General features: G+C 40.4%; 1 protein-coding gene across 3 annotated transcripts in view; it reads right to left on the bottom strand.

The window, feature by feature from the left end:
- Positions 1-23: 23 nt before the first annotated feature.
- The window catches only part of LOC148414385 (laminin subunit alpha-3), a 59,640-nt gene continuing 46,413 nt past the window's right edge, over positions 24-13,250 (bottom strand). For 2 of the 3 annotated variants that reach the window (XM_088429665.1, XM_088429666.1), the window contains 25 exons: positions 12,977-13,118; positions 12,102-12,201; positions 11,909-12,025; positions 11,668-11,838; positions 10,868-11,019; positions 10,600-10,791; positions 10,385-10,533; positions 10,110-10,272; positions 9,881-10,008; positions 9,077-9,218; positions 8,679-8,774; positions 8,451-8,608; positions 8,258-8,375; positions 7,328-7,468; positions 7,107-7,237; positions 6,245-6,379; positions 6,047-6,167; positions 3,795-3,928; positions 2,900-3,080; positions 2,650-2,808; positions 2,405-2,570; positions 1,804-1,958; positions 1,623-1,716; positions 1,420-1,539; positions 24-878 (listed from right to left, as the gene is read on the bottom strand). In XM_088429665.1, coding sequence (XP_088285791.1) covers positions 733-878; positions 1,420-1,539; positions 1,623-1,716; positions 1,804-1,958; positions 2,405-2,570; positions 2,650-2,808; positions 2,900-3,080; positions 3,795-3,928; positions 6,047-6,167; positions 6,245-6,379; positions 7,107-7,237; positions 7,328-7,468; positions 8,258-8,375; positions 8,451-8,608; positions 8,679-8,774; positions 9,077-9,218; positions 9,881-10,008; positions 10,110-10,272; positions 10,385-10,533; positions 10,600-10,791; positions 10,868-11,019; positions 11,668-11,838; positions 11,909-12,025; positions 12,102-12,201; positions 12,977-13,118 — 3,511 coding nt within the window. In that variant the 3' untranslated portion in view covers positions 24-732. The remainder of the gene's footprint in view (positions 879-1,419; positions 1,540-1,622; positions 1,717-1,803; positions 1,959-2,404; positions 2,571-2,649; positions 2,809-2,899; positions 3,081-3,794; positions 3,929-6,046; positions 6,168-6,244; positions 6,380-7,106; positions 7,238-7,327; positions 7,469-8,257; positions 8,376-8,450; positions 8,609-8,678; positions 8,775-9,076; positions 9,219-9,880; positions 10,009-10,109; positions 10,273-10,384; positions 10,534-10,599; positions 10,792-10,867; positions 11,020-11,667; positions 11,839-11,908; positions 12,026-12,101; positions 12,202-12,976; positions 13,119-13,250) is intronic. The other variant, XM_088429667.1, reaches the window with a different exon arrangement.

The raw sequence follows: 13,250 nt of genomic DNA, 5'->3' as shown, positions 1-13,250 counted from the left end.
AAACCAACACAGGAAATCCCCAATAGATTTCAAAATAAATTTAATTAGAGATATTACAAAATGGTTTACAAACCAGTGGTCACAAAACAGGAATGCAAGATTTAAAATAATTAAAAAACCCAATTGTGATTAACTTTTTTTTTTGCACACAGAGCATGCACCAATATTTAGCGTGTACAATTCCATTTTAGTCATCAACTTTATTTAACTGAGGACGTGCCGTTGTCCAGTGTAAACCGCAATGAGAACCACTCGGAAGAATGCATGCAAAAGGAATGCACAAAAAAAAAAAAGGAAAACACAGCCATAAATGTGATTTTTTGACTTGGTGAGGACGGAAATGACACGATAGAAAATCAAGCATGCCGAAAGGGAAAAGTAATGAGCACCATCAACCGCAAAGAATTATCGTATAGCTTTTTGGGTCATTTTTGAGCAATCAACACGACACAAACTCGCATCTATAACTCGCTGTATCTATATATTGTATAGTGTATATCAATGTTCTTAAAGTGCTGTGTTATGTACTGCACGAAAACAAGGAGAGATGCATTGATGAGTTGGTGCTGTACATGATTTTTAAATAAATACATTCACACACACACACGTCTCACCATATATACATTGTGACACACTCATTCTCTGTCTTCTTGGTAACAGATTGCACATGGTTGTTTGAAGGTGGTCCCAAGTCTTGGCCAAAAAAAAAAAAAAAAGATGCGGCGATGCGCTTCAGCCTGGACATTCTTTGAGGTTGACAGGACCGACCACGGAGGGTAACCTGGCGAACACCACCGACTCGCCGTTGATCTTCATGTCCTGGATGCAGCCCACAAAGGACGAGGTGACAGGCGGCGTCCGCAGCAAGGACATCGCATCTGCGGGGAGTGCCATCAACTCACTACGTCTAGTATTTTGATTCATAATGGGCATAATTTTCCTTACTATAAGACACACTTAAAGCCTTCAATTTCCTCAAAAGCTGACAGTGCGCCTTATAAATCACTGCGCCTTATATGGTGCATAAACTGCAAGATTTCATTTTTGGAGGATGAAATCATCCTTAATCATCTTTATTCTTAATTTCTGATGATTTATTATTAAGTTTGTCTGCCCTATCTGATTGTTTTGTTGACGTCTCTGGACATTAATCCCATCTAGTGGAAGCATAACACAACTGCAGTTCTAGCTTCTAGTCTATGCGCCTTATTATGCGGTGCGCCCTGTATATGAAAACAGTTTTAAAATATGCCACTTAATGAAGGTGCGCCTTATAATCTGGTGCGCCTTATAGTACGGAAAATACGGTAAATTCGTGACGGAAAAAAATAAAAGCATTGTTCTCTGATGAACAGTTTAAGGAAAGGGTATTTTTGATTCCCAGTAAAAAATAAAAATCAAGAGAAGACGAGCACTCACAAGGAAGGCCCCCCACATAAAGGGGATGCTTGGTCAAAATGTCGGTAGAAGATGGTGGTCCTATCTTGTATGTGTCCACAGTATCCACATGCAGCTGCACGACATGCTTCCTCTTGATGACTGCAAAACATGTATGGAACATGGTATATACATTAATAAGCATATAAAATCAAAAGGAATTGTGGCCGGGATGGCATTTTTACCAGATATTTTATGAAACGTTCCATCGCAGAGAGTCGATTTTGGCTGCACGGATGCCATGAACTCCCCTTTGCCATTGTTAACTACTGCCACCACCTGTACATAAATAAATAAAAAAAACAAACAAACAAAATGCTCATGGAGTGCTTCTCAAAGAGTGATTAAGAGTGATACAGTGTTTACCTCTCCTCTGAGCAGGTAAATACTCATATAATGGCCCACGGCGAGTCCTTGTCGAGTTCCGCTGGAATCGCCGACGTGCAGCAGGAGTCCCGTTGGCGTCCTTGGGCGAACGTTAAACAGTAGCTCAAAACTTGATCCCACAGCAAAGGAGTCATCTGGGAGGCAAAAAAGAGTCAATAATTGTTCTTTTTAAATAATTTATTGAATGAATGTTATTTATTGTATGACTTGCCTTGAAATGTGCGCTAGCTCAAAGAATGTGCTGAATATTGTGGTTATATATCGTATATGTGACTTAAGGTTTGCGTTATGTGGCAAAAAATGAGAATTTCGTTCTTCAGATATTCTAATTCAAGACTTATATATAATAATATATAATACATCTAGGTAACTCAAAAATTGCCAGCTACAGATAGTTCAAGACTTTTTTTTTGCATTCAACGTCACAGAAAAGGAGCAACTTAAATCACTTCAACTGTGTTGTTTGCATTATTGGGTGTGGGTAGGATCAAACGTGACCTTTTCATCCTTAAGGTTAACAGTTGTTAGATTTTTTTTTTTGGTCACATATAGTACACGGGATTTATTAGTGAGTATTTACTGATGACGACGTGGGCTCCATTCCCTGAGAAGTAGGCCCCCTTCTGAGCGTGGCCCTCAAAACAGGGGCCGGCCCCGTGGTTTGTAGATGGATTCAGCATGGGTGCCCCGTTCATTTTAAAATGGCGCACGCAGCCCGATACGGTTTGCTTTGGGAGGTTCTTGGACTACGAGTAACACAAAAAAAGTTACAAAACATTTGACTGGAAATGCGTAAGACTGCATCATCTTCACGTCGTTCCGTACCTTTAACTCTTTGTGGAGGTAGTCCGGGGCGCTGCCCAGGAACGCGGGCGACATGAAGTGCTTCATGGAGGCCACGTCGGCCGAGCTCAGCTGACCGTCCTGCGCTCGTATCCCGTCCACCACCAGGCGGAATTTTTTCTTCTCCAAACTGAACATCACCTACGGCACCATTTCACACCATAAAATGAATTACGACTGATTGATTCGATTCTGATTGTGATTCAAAACCACGTTGTGATTTTCTACTCACAGAGTGCCACTTTCCGTCATTGTACTTTTCCCTGTTGAAGATCTCATTGGATTTGCCAACAGATAGTCTGATTCTTCCTTTGGACATGTAGAGGGCCAAGTGAGAGTCCCCTCCTCTAGTCGCGGCGAAGAAGAGCAAACCCTCCGGGGATCGAGTCCGGATGTCCAGAGAGAAGTGCGGCCTTGGAGAAAGGTACATTAACACAGATTCTTAAAATCACTGGGTCAGAAGTAACCCAAATTGGGTCAAACGGATTGAGCTGGTCTTCATGTTTGCTTAAATGCAAATGCGGTTTCACAGGAGAAACTCAAAGCCAAAAAAAAACAAACAAACATCAATACGTTACATGTTCCAAAACGTACTGTCCATCTTTTAAACACATCTAGAAGGTAATTACCATGAAATATGCACAAAAGTTGATATTCTTAAAATCCCAATAGAAGGAAGCTCCACATATATGCTAAATTGCTGGAACTGTACATAGTGCCGTTTTTATGCTCGGTCTAAATTAATGATAGTTTTGCTATGCTGCCACCTGCTGGCATCATAGTGGAAGGACATATGTTGAAGTAAATTGATGAGCTTCAGAGACAAAAATAGTCCATTATTACCATCTTGTGGTATCCAGAAGCAATTGTAAAACTTTTTTTTTTTAATTCACATGGCCTAGATCTTTGGAAGACAAACAGTATTTATATGCATATTTACAGGCTTGTAATTCTTACAGAGTCTGGAAATTAATCCCATCTATTTATTGATTTATTATTTTTATTACTAGGTAAAGAAGGGTCTGAAGATAGCTATCAATGACTCATATAAATTTCACACCAAAGCATATTAGAGAAATGCATACATTACTATGACCTGATTGTATTCGAAAAAAATGTTTGCTCACCTGGGCTGCAGCACCTGCAGCGGCAGGCTGTAGCTCAAACGGCTCACAGGCCCTCCCATGTGATACGCGTCTGTCACCACAGCCGGTAGCGTGCACGGAGACGTACTCTCGTTCACCCGTCGCATTGTAATGTCCTTAAAACACAAGCGGAAACGTGCAAATCAAAGTCAGCCCTTTAAGGAGTCTACAAAGGCTTCTGTCCATGAATCGCGTGGCTGCGGCCTGTGCGGATATTTTAAATGCAGCACGGCAGGGTGATTTTGTATACTGCTTTGAAATATTTTCGGTAGAGCGCAGACACAAACATGCCAAGTATTTATCAGTGAAGATCTATTAACAGGTCGATCTATCATGGCACCTCATTTTACATGTTCTAACAGGTCCTAACAAATACACACACCGTGGAAAAAAATTCAAAAAAAATATGTGTGTGTGCGTGCATATATATATATATATATATATATATATATATATATATATATATATATATATATATATATATATATATATATAAATAAAGCGTTGATTTATTTGGATATTTTTTCAGGGTGCTTTCATTTAGGTTTCATTGATGTAAGACAATTGTTTGGAATATATGGGTCATATTTTCTCATAACTACTGCTTACTATTGTTCTTTTGTTTGAATAGTGTAACTCGATCAAGTCTTTTCTAACACTTCATAATATAAAAAAAAAAAATAAAGTATGTAGCATTCCTGCTACAATGGTATTGTTATTGGACAGTACTCTCGATTGCGATATCAGAAGTAAACACTCCCTGTATACATATACCTTATTTAAATGTATTCATTTTTTAAAATTATGACAGTTGAAGGTGTTACTGTTACTGTGTTACTGCTCCGACTGATTAGTATAGTATAGTATAGTATAGTATAGTATAGTATAGTATAGTATAGTATAGTATTAGTATCAGTTTTCTTATGCCAAAATTTGATTGTGATGTGCAAAAGCAAATGATGTGAAAAGAACATTATATTAATATTTAGCCTTTGAAAAGAGTCTCATGATTGTTTATTTTTGTTAATAGCGTTAGCATCTGCGACGTTAATCCGCCACTACAGATCATATCTGAAAAGTTTACGCAGTTCAATCCACGTGCGTCAGGAAGACCCGACGTAATCGGATATCTGTATCCGGTTGGGATTTCAAAATTATTTTGAAGCAAGCTAAGCCCATGTAAACATTACTAGCAAGGCTACTTATTAAAAAGAAAAAAAAAGTACCCTGTATATGAATCGAAAAGTATTTTTTCATCTGAAAGGGGTCTTCTCTGTTCAGCAAAATGACAAATAAAAATGTGTGATGGTCACATGAACATGATGAGGGTTGTTATGATGGGACGTTTTATTTATAGTCATGCATCCATTTCTAGAACGGCGATTTCGTCCTCACTCGAAAGCAAATCACGTAACTGAATCACAACACCATCAGCGACTCTCTTTAATATATACAAACTGTGGTTATGGTTAAAACGTGCATGGATAGAGTGCTTGTGTTAACGTGGAAGAAGACAATGAGATGATTCCATCAGCCTTGTTAATTAGGAGTGTCTTATAAGCAGAGAAACATCTGAAGAGATAAAAAACATTTCTCATCATTTTCATTTGTGATGATGGACCATATAGGCTCATGTGACACGTTGCTTTTATTGATGAATGACAGCAAAGAGAAAAGTGACTTTTTGGTTAGACACTTGTCAGCTGGTCTTTGGGCTCCTCCTTCTTCATCTCTGGAAATGAGGCAGCAGAGTAAAGTCAGTCAAACACAACAAGTAGTGAGCAACAGGGATGGACCCGACAAAACAGGAATTTTGCTCATCGTGTTTTTGCTTGATGGCAACAATGCCGGTGTCAAGGCGGTCCTTCTCAAAGAGTGGGGCGGGCACCCCTAATGAGGAAGGGGGGGCACGAGGTAATGCCAGGTGGGACGCCGATGACTTCAGGGAAAGGCTTTGTGAAGTTTAATTGCAATTAAATGGGTATTGGAATCATTTTTTGTCGAAATTCAGGAACTTTCATTTACTTTTTTTTCAGTTTTAGACTAACCTGTAACCTATTTAAAGATTAAGAGTAAGATTGCTGTCAAAAAGACGTATGTCTCTTTAACAATTTGTAATATATATATATATATATATATATATATATATATATATATATATGCATTGGCCATCACAGCAAGTGTCTGGCTTGAGTTGAAATACTTTTATGAAAAAGTGCAAAATCAGCGCTCACCTTCTTGGGGAGACGACTGATCATCTGTTGGACAGGACTATCGGGCGTGCACACGTCCACCAGGACGTCTCCAGACGAGCTGAACTCAGTGAAGTCCTCAGGCTTGTACTCATTGCTGGGCCTGCGTGCGGAATGAGAAACACGGCGTCAAAAATGAGCGACGGCGCGGAGAGGACGCGACCGGCAGAGGACAGTCACCGTCTGGTGTAGAGGTTGGAGATGCAGCCTTGGAATTTGTCCTCTCCCAAAATGACCGAGCCCCCTGTGTCCGGGATGGAGACGCTTCCGCTCTGCTCCACACCGCTATCGTCATCGTCAATAAGAATCTCGGCCCTGTTTATGAATTAAAGACATCATATTAACAGATTATTCACGATTAATTCATTACAGACATAGTTAAAGCATCGTGTGTTGTTTTTAATCGGGTTAATCTAATTTTTCGTCTCTGACTTTATGCTTGCTGTATGCCGATTCGGCCTGTGGTCAATCACACACTGAAGTGAGCACCGATTGGCTGTCATTATCTTCGTCATAACCTGATAGGCTCATATTGTGGGTGGGAGGGCCTGACGGCACCTTTGATAGAGATATCCATTCTTTGAAAGAAGGAACTTGCCTACCAGAGAAGCCGCTCAAGTTTAGCCTACCGCATAAATGCAAAGCATCCAGCTGCGAAGTTGAAATAAATGGTTACAACCGCATTTTACAAAGAAAATAAACGACATAATCAACTTTTTTGCTGCTGTCGATCATTAGGTGATGCTAATATGAGATTACGTAATTAAATCACTTGATTATAGGTCTTCAGTGTCAATTTTTTTTAATTTCTTGACAGCACAAGTATTCATTAACCTCCTAAGACCCAGCCTGTTCATTCGTGTCCTCTGTTGTGTCCATTTTGTCTCAGGAGGTTACGTAAAGGATATTAACGTGACAATTTTTTCTGTTAATTAACTTTTTTTTTCCCAAAAGTCGTCGCCTCATCTTCACCACACAATTTTTTTTTTTTGTTTTGTTATGTTTGCTTTTCACCAAAATCTTCCATGTGTCCATTTCATACCTTCCACCTTTTCTGGACACAGTCAAATAATGCCACTGGCCGTCGTTGTATTTCTTGTTGGAAATCCACTTCTTGTCGTTAAAGGAGACGATCACATTGCCGTCTTCTAGAGCCAGGTGAAGCCCGTTAGCCTGGATGAAAAACAAAAAAGTAACGCGATGAATGAAGAATGGCTGATTTGAGTAAAAAAGTGACTTTCTCGTTGAGTTTCAGGGACTGACCGCTTTTTTGGAGCGCAGGAGGACACCGCCCTTCTCTGTGCTTTTGAAGCCCAGCGAGAGCGAGACGTCGCCGGCCAAGCTGAAACCCGGGAGGTCCGCCGAGAGGGAGCTTCCCGGGCTGAACTCTGCTTTCCTAGAGGTCTGCAAACACACCACGTGATGAGACAAAATTCGGTATAAGATTATTAACAGGGGCGGAGCTATGTGGTGGTTAAGAGGGCCACGCCCACTTGGGTAATGCTCTAAAATCAGTTGGGTTAAAAATAACCACATTATGGATCCAAAAAAATAACCCACTGGTCCTTTTCGACCCATAATTGGCGATCTTGAATACAACTATTTTTAGAGTATTCAATTATAACCTTTTATTTTTAAATCCTTATCTGCCTGAAAGGTTTGAACGTGCAAGGTTTCTTTTTTTTCCATACAATGTTGGGCTATCGCTATCAAATACTTCTATAAACAATGAGTCTATTGATGTTTTTTACTCAGTTATTAAAATAGTTGATTTGATACTAAACCGTTTATTAATTAATCTATTAATTTTGACAGCCACTACATTGTATATCAACTCATTCAATGCCAGAGACGTATTTTCCCGTTTTTTTTAAAGAGTTCAAACATTAAATCCCAGATACTTAAATATTAAATTGATACTTAAGGACATGAATTTCCTGATTTAATAATTGATACTTAAGTATCTGGGATTGAACGTCTGAACGCTTAAAAAAAAACGTGAAAATACATCCCTGGCATTGTGTGAGTTAATCCCGATGTAGTCCTACCCAAAATAAAACTGCTATGATGCAGATGATTCTTAATGAACTGGAATGATTTTGTTGCTGTGCATTAATAGCTTGATTATTTTTTTTTTTAAACTAATTGAACACTCGGTGCCTGTGGGTAAAATAAAAGTGAATTGTGACTTACGAGTGAATCTTTGGGGCAACCTCTGATGATGCCCACTTTCTCGTCGATGAGTTTAAAGTTTTGGTTGAGCTTGACGTTGTTCAAGCAGCCTCTGAAGGGTTGCATGGTGATGTTGTACCTGACAAGAGAACCGAGTAAGATTTTCACGCCGGCTTTTTTCACGCAGCACAAAGCAGGAATCAACTATGCTTACTTTTCCCTCATTTCTAGGGGCGCACCGCCGATATAATAATCGTTAAATTCAAGGCTGGTGAAGTCGGCTTGGGCTGAGGCGACCTCTCTATTGGCTATGCGGACGGCGAACTTCCCCCTGTTGGTCATAATGATGAGGACGTCCACCCAGTCTCGTGTCTGGGAAGAAAAAAGAACGTGAGGAGCTTTTATTATCGCGGTACGAACACGTAGCGAAGCTCTGACTTACCGGGAATGTTTTCACGTTATTTGTCGCTGCTTCTGGCAGCAAGTTGCTACGTAGGTGGACGACACCCTTCTCCGTTGTCACGGCGAAGTATTTTTCCTTTAGCCGGGAAGAAAGGAGGCGTTTAAGGCTCATTAAAAAATTGGAGGAAATATCCCAGCCCCCCAAACACATACACACAACAGCATGCCACTTAATACAACCCATTTATTTTGCAACTTTGTTGCTGTATGTGAATGACAAATTTTTTAGGTAAAATGTCTACCCACGATGCTGGGCAACTCTAAATATAACAGTTTATTGTCTTTTTTTTGTCTATTTTTCCCAAAATATCATCTTTTAATCCTGAAATTCAAACTACTGCAAAGGAGCGCAATTCAATGTTACAAAGAATAACTTACGTTGTTTCCTATGAACAAAAGCAGTCCATTTTCTCCATGCGACATGATGGACATGTCGATGCGGAGTGCCGAAGCCCGCCTGTCGATGTTCACGCGTCCGTACCCTGTGCCCTGTAAGTAAGAGCCCAATGGAGACACGTACCTGTGGACGAGAGAGCAGTTACAACACACATGAGTGTGTGTGTGTGTGTGTGTGTGTGTGTGTGTGGGCAAAAACCAATGTCCACTACAGTGGTCACAAATGAATAGGCTGGCTCTCAGGAGGGCATGCGGATACATATACGGTGGACCCCTGTGTTACAGCGTCCCCGGCTTACGTTTTTTTCATGTTGCGATGTGGAATACCGAGTTTTTCGTCCCCTCTTTACGGTGTTTTCCCAGCTTTGCGACAAAAACAACTGTCATGACCCTAGGGGCTTGGCTGTATTTGTCTCAATCTGCTGGCGTTTTTAGGTAATTGCACTTCTTTACTATTGCCGTCAAACTGCTTCCATGAAACGCGTCATTACAATGCTGGTCTGCTATTGATCGGCGTCTCCTGACGGAGATGCTGGTCTGCTATTGGTTGGCCTCTCTCCTTTCAAAATGGCAGAACGGTAACGCTTTGTTCTATCGCAAGTGGTTACAAAACCACAAAATTTTTAATATGTATGTACAATTTTGATGTTTTTACCCGGGGTTCTAAACGCATCAACTATTTAATTACGAGGAGCCCACTGTATTATTAACGTAATCGAACAAACTAAATATGTAGGATTTTACATTCGACAAGTAATGAATGACTGAATTTTTAAGAACACAAACCTCTTGCATGGCGTCTCCACATTGATGTTGTCTTTATTCATGAAATTATACAGGCTGATAGCCTTGTTGTTCAAATACGCCATCTCAATGCAGCCTTTGTACATGGGATAGTTGAGAGGCGCGGGCGGCTGCACAGGAGCGACGGATGGAAACGGGAAAAAAAAGTAAGTATTGCAGCTCACACCGCGTTGGGATGCCGGCGTTTTCGTCGGCGTTGCCGTGATCTCACAGTGAAATTGGAGGGGTAGCCTCCCACGTAGAACACCAAGTCATCCGGGGTGAGTTGCAGGAGGTTTTTGGAGGAATCCCCTTGGTTGACGGCCACAATGGGAGTCCCGGGTTTGTCTGACGTGAAGTCTTTGGTGAGGATGAACTCTGCGTCTTGATAAATTCTAAATGACAACAAACAAAACAACTTTTTGATGGGAATTTGCTGGAAATAAAGGGACAGGATTTTTGCCTGGTGCTCTGGTATGTTGTTATAAATAATTATTCAAATTTCACCTGTGCAGGTCGACTTTATCAAATTTTGCTGGCTCTGATGGAGATGTGGTGATGGACCCCGTTTTCATGGAGTGCTCCACCCCATTCAGTTTGTAGACGCCGTAAAGTATGTTGTCCCTCAGGACCATGCCGAAGTAGTTCTTGGAGGGCTAAAAAGGCCTTTTATTAATCATTTGAATCCTTACCCGTCCAGAGTCCCCGCCCCCGATACGCACATCCTTGTTGCCGAGGTACATCACAAACATGTCTTCGCCCGGGGCCCGTTTGCGTCTACGTCTCCCGTCCCCTCGTCCGTTGGGCCTCTGGAGCGACAGGGACAAGTCGGTGTAGGCCTTCAGGTCCTCCATGTTCTTGGGCGGGTACAGCTGCACGTGGCTGTTGCCTGTGAACTTCATCGGGATGGCGATCTGGAGGAAAACACGGGGAATCGTGAGGAGGGGACAAAGAGGTAGTGCGTCATTTTTGCGGCGAGTGGGGCGTCACCCTGTTGGCAGCGTCGCGCGCTTGGTTTATGAGCTCTTTGAGTTTCTTCACGTTATCCGTGATGTTGTTCAAGGGCGTGAACTGTGAGGTCAAGGACTCCATCTCAGAGAGCTTGTCATTCAGCGACGGGATGGTTTTCATCAAGTTCTTTACTGAAAACAGATGACAAAAGGAAAACAAATACGATTGATTTATTTATTTATTTTTCTGAGCAGTTTTTTTGAGAATCATTGACTTAATTTGAGGAGCAATTTTCAAATCTTGTCTTTTTTGCAGGTTTTTCCCAGCAACAATGATTGTTCCGTAAGGACCACCGATTGAGGCCTTGTCTACACGTAAAAAGGGCTATTTAAACCTGGATAATTCCCTCCTTTGGGTGTAGAAAAATTAAATCCATACAACACCGTTTATTTGAAAAAAAATGGTGCTATATAAATCCTCATGGTGCTGCTTTATTCATTGACAAGCATGCCAAGCCACTAGGTGGCAGTAGTTTCACCAATCCAAAGAGAAGGAACTTCCATTTCTTAACATCACCGGTTGACATCTTTGGCAGGAAATAAAGTAGAGTGATAACGTAAATCTCCGGTTTATGATTGCTACACACGAAGGTGGATTAGCAGGATTGGGCAAATCTTTTTTTTCTTGTCTGATTCATTAGCTCACCCTATTTTTTGTCCAAAAACCATATGGGGCTTTAGCGAGTCCACTTGTTTACACAAAATCCAAAATTTACACAGCAAACAGTCATGCAGATCTGCTTATTTCCAGACTTGGACTATTGCGTCCTGTCTTTTCACCTGTTTGGTCCACATTGTCCAACATGCCGCCGAGGTTGGAATCTCCTTGGCTGACGCTGATCTTGTCCATTTCCTTCCTCATAGCATCCAGCTTGTCCATGGTGTCGCTGGCCGAGTCGTTGGCGGAAGCGGCCTTCCTGTTGGCCTCATCGATCATATCGGCGATGTCATCTGACGAGGAGAAAAAGAGTGAAATCCAAGATTCCCGTGGACTCAAACGTCTCGCCAAAATCCACGCCACCTCGTCGAATGTCGTCAAGCTGCCTTTGCGCATCAAGAAAGTCGGCTTCGAGGTCTTTCTTTTTCCTGTCTGCGTTTTGCAGGCGCCTTCTTATGTCAGGGATTGCGCTAGCGGCATCTGGGAAAAGAAACATTCAGAAGTGAGGCTGTGCTGGTGAGAGGAAAACAAATCAAACAAAAAAACGGGCGATTACCATCCAGGATACTTTGTGCTTCTTGTGCAGTCTGCACCAGTTCAGCTCCATTCTCATTCAGGTCTTTTGCTCTTTCTGCCAGTTTTTGTTTTTTTACATTCTAAAAACACACACCCATCATACACATTATATGCAGTGTATTTGTTATGATATTGTGATGTCATTTGTGTTTGGTGCACCTCAATTTTTAAAAACTTGCAGTGTTACCTGTTTAATTAAATTCCAAATATATTTTGAAGAGGCCATAAATTCTAATTATTTACATTTTTATCTCATTCTTGGCTAAAAGAGGGCCTAAAACGGGCATGTTCTAAATTAAATTATGCACTAAAGTAATTGTTTATTTAAGGTAGTTAACCACTAAGGTAATCAATTGCCTTAGGTTGTTAGGTAATCTATTACTTTTGGTAATTAAGTATTAAATAAAAAAAATAATACTTTAACAACTAAAATGCTAAGGTAATTGATTACAATAAAACAATGACCTTAGTAAAATAATTTTTTAGACCAGCCATTTTTAGACGCCAAACACATGGAAAAAAAAAAAAACAAAACTGGGATTTGATTTCTGGACTCATCAAAAATAAATCAATAAAATTATGTCTTTAAAATTCAATTCAGTCCTGTGGTTCATTTTCCATTTGTTTTTTTAAAAAATATTTTTATATATTTTTTGTATTTTTCTACTTTTTATTGTTTTTATTTTTTACTTAAAATTCAGGTACTGCAAAATAAAATATCCGTCGATTTTTACATTTTGTAAGGAAAGGGAAAGTTTATATTAAAAAGGAGCAACATAATGAGTCCCTTTATTGGCTTTTGATGACCAAATTGAAATAGATAGAACAAATCATTGAAATTCTTCAGACACTTACATTCAAGGCTTTGTCAGCGGCGTCTTTCGCTTGGTTAGCGGCGGCCTCGGCGGCTTTAATGGCGTCCGTGATGTTCTTGTAGGCATCGATTGCGTCGTTAGCATTACGCACCTCGGGACGTTCACTTGCTGTCTTCACAGCACTGAAAAAAAAAGTACATTAAGCAAACATTAAAAAAGAGAAGTAGTTATAAGTAATTATAATGCATAAATGCATTATCAAATATTTGTTTACTTTATTTCAAATAAATTAAATTCAACGTAGAACAAGATCG

This window comes from Hippichthys cyanospilos, chromosome 12 (genome assembly GCF_059441005.1).
Source record: "Hippichthys cyanospilos isolate Australia breed blue-spotted pipefish chromosome 12, RoL_Hcya_1.0, whole genome shotgun sequence".
In the NCBI taxonomy this organism is placed as follows: Eukaryota; Metazoa; Chordata; class Actinopteri; order Syngnathiformes; family Syngnathidae; genus Hippichthys; species Hippichthys cyanospilos.
Note: the sequence above shows the minus strand (reverse complement) of the source record. Positions and strands in the feature narration are given on the sequence as shown.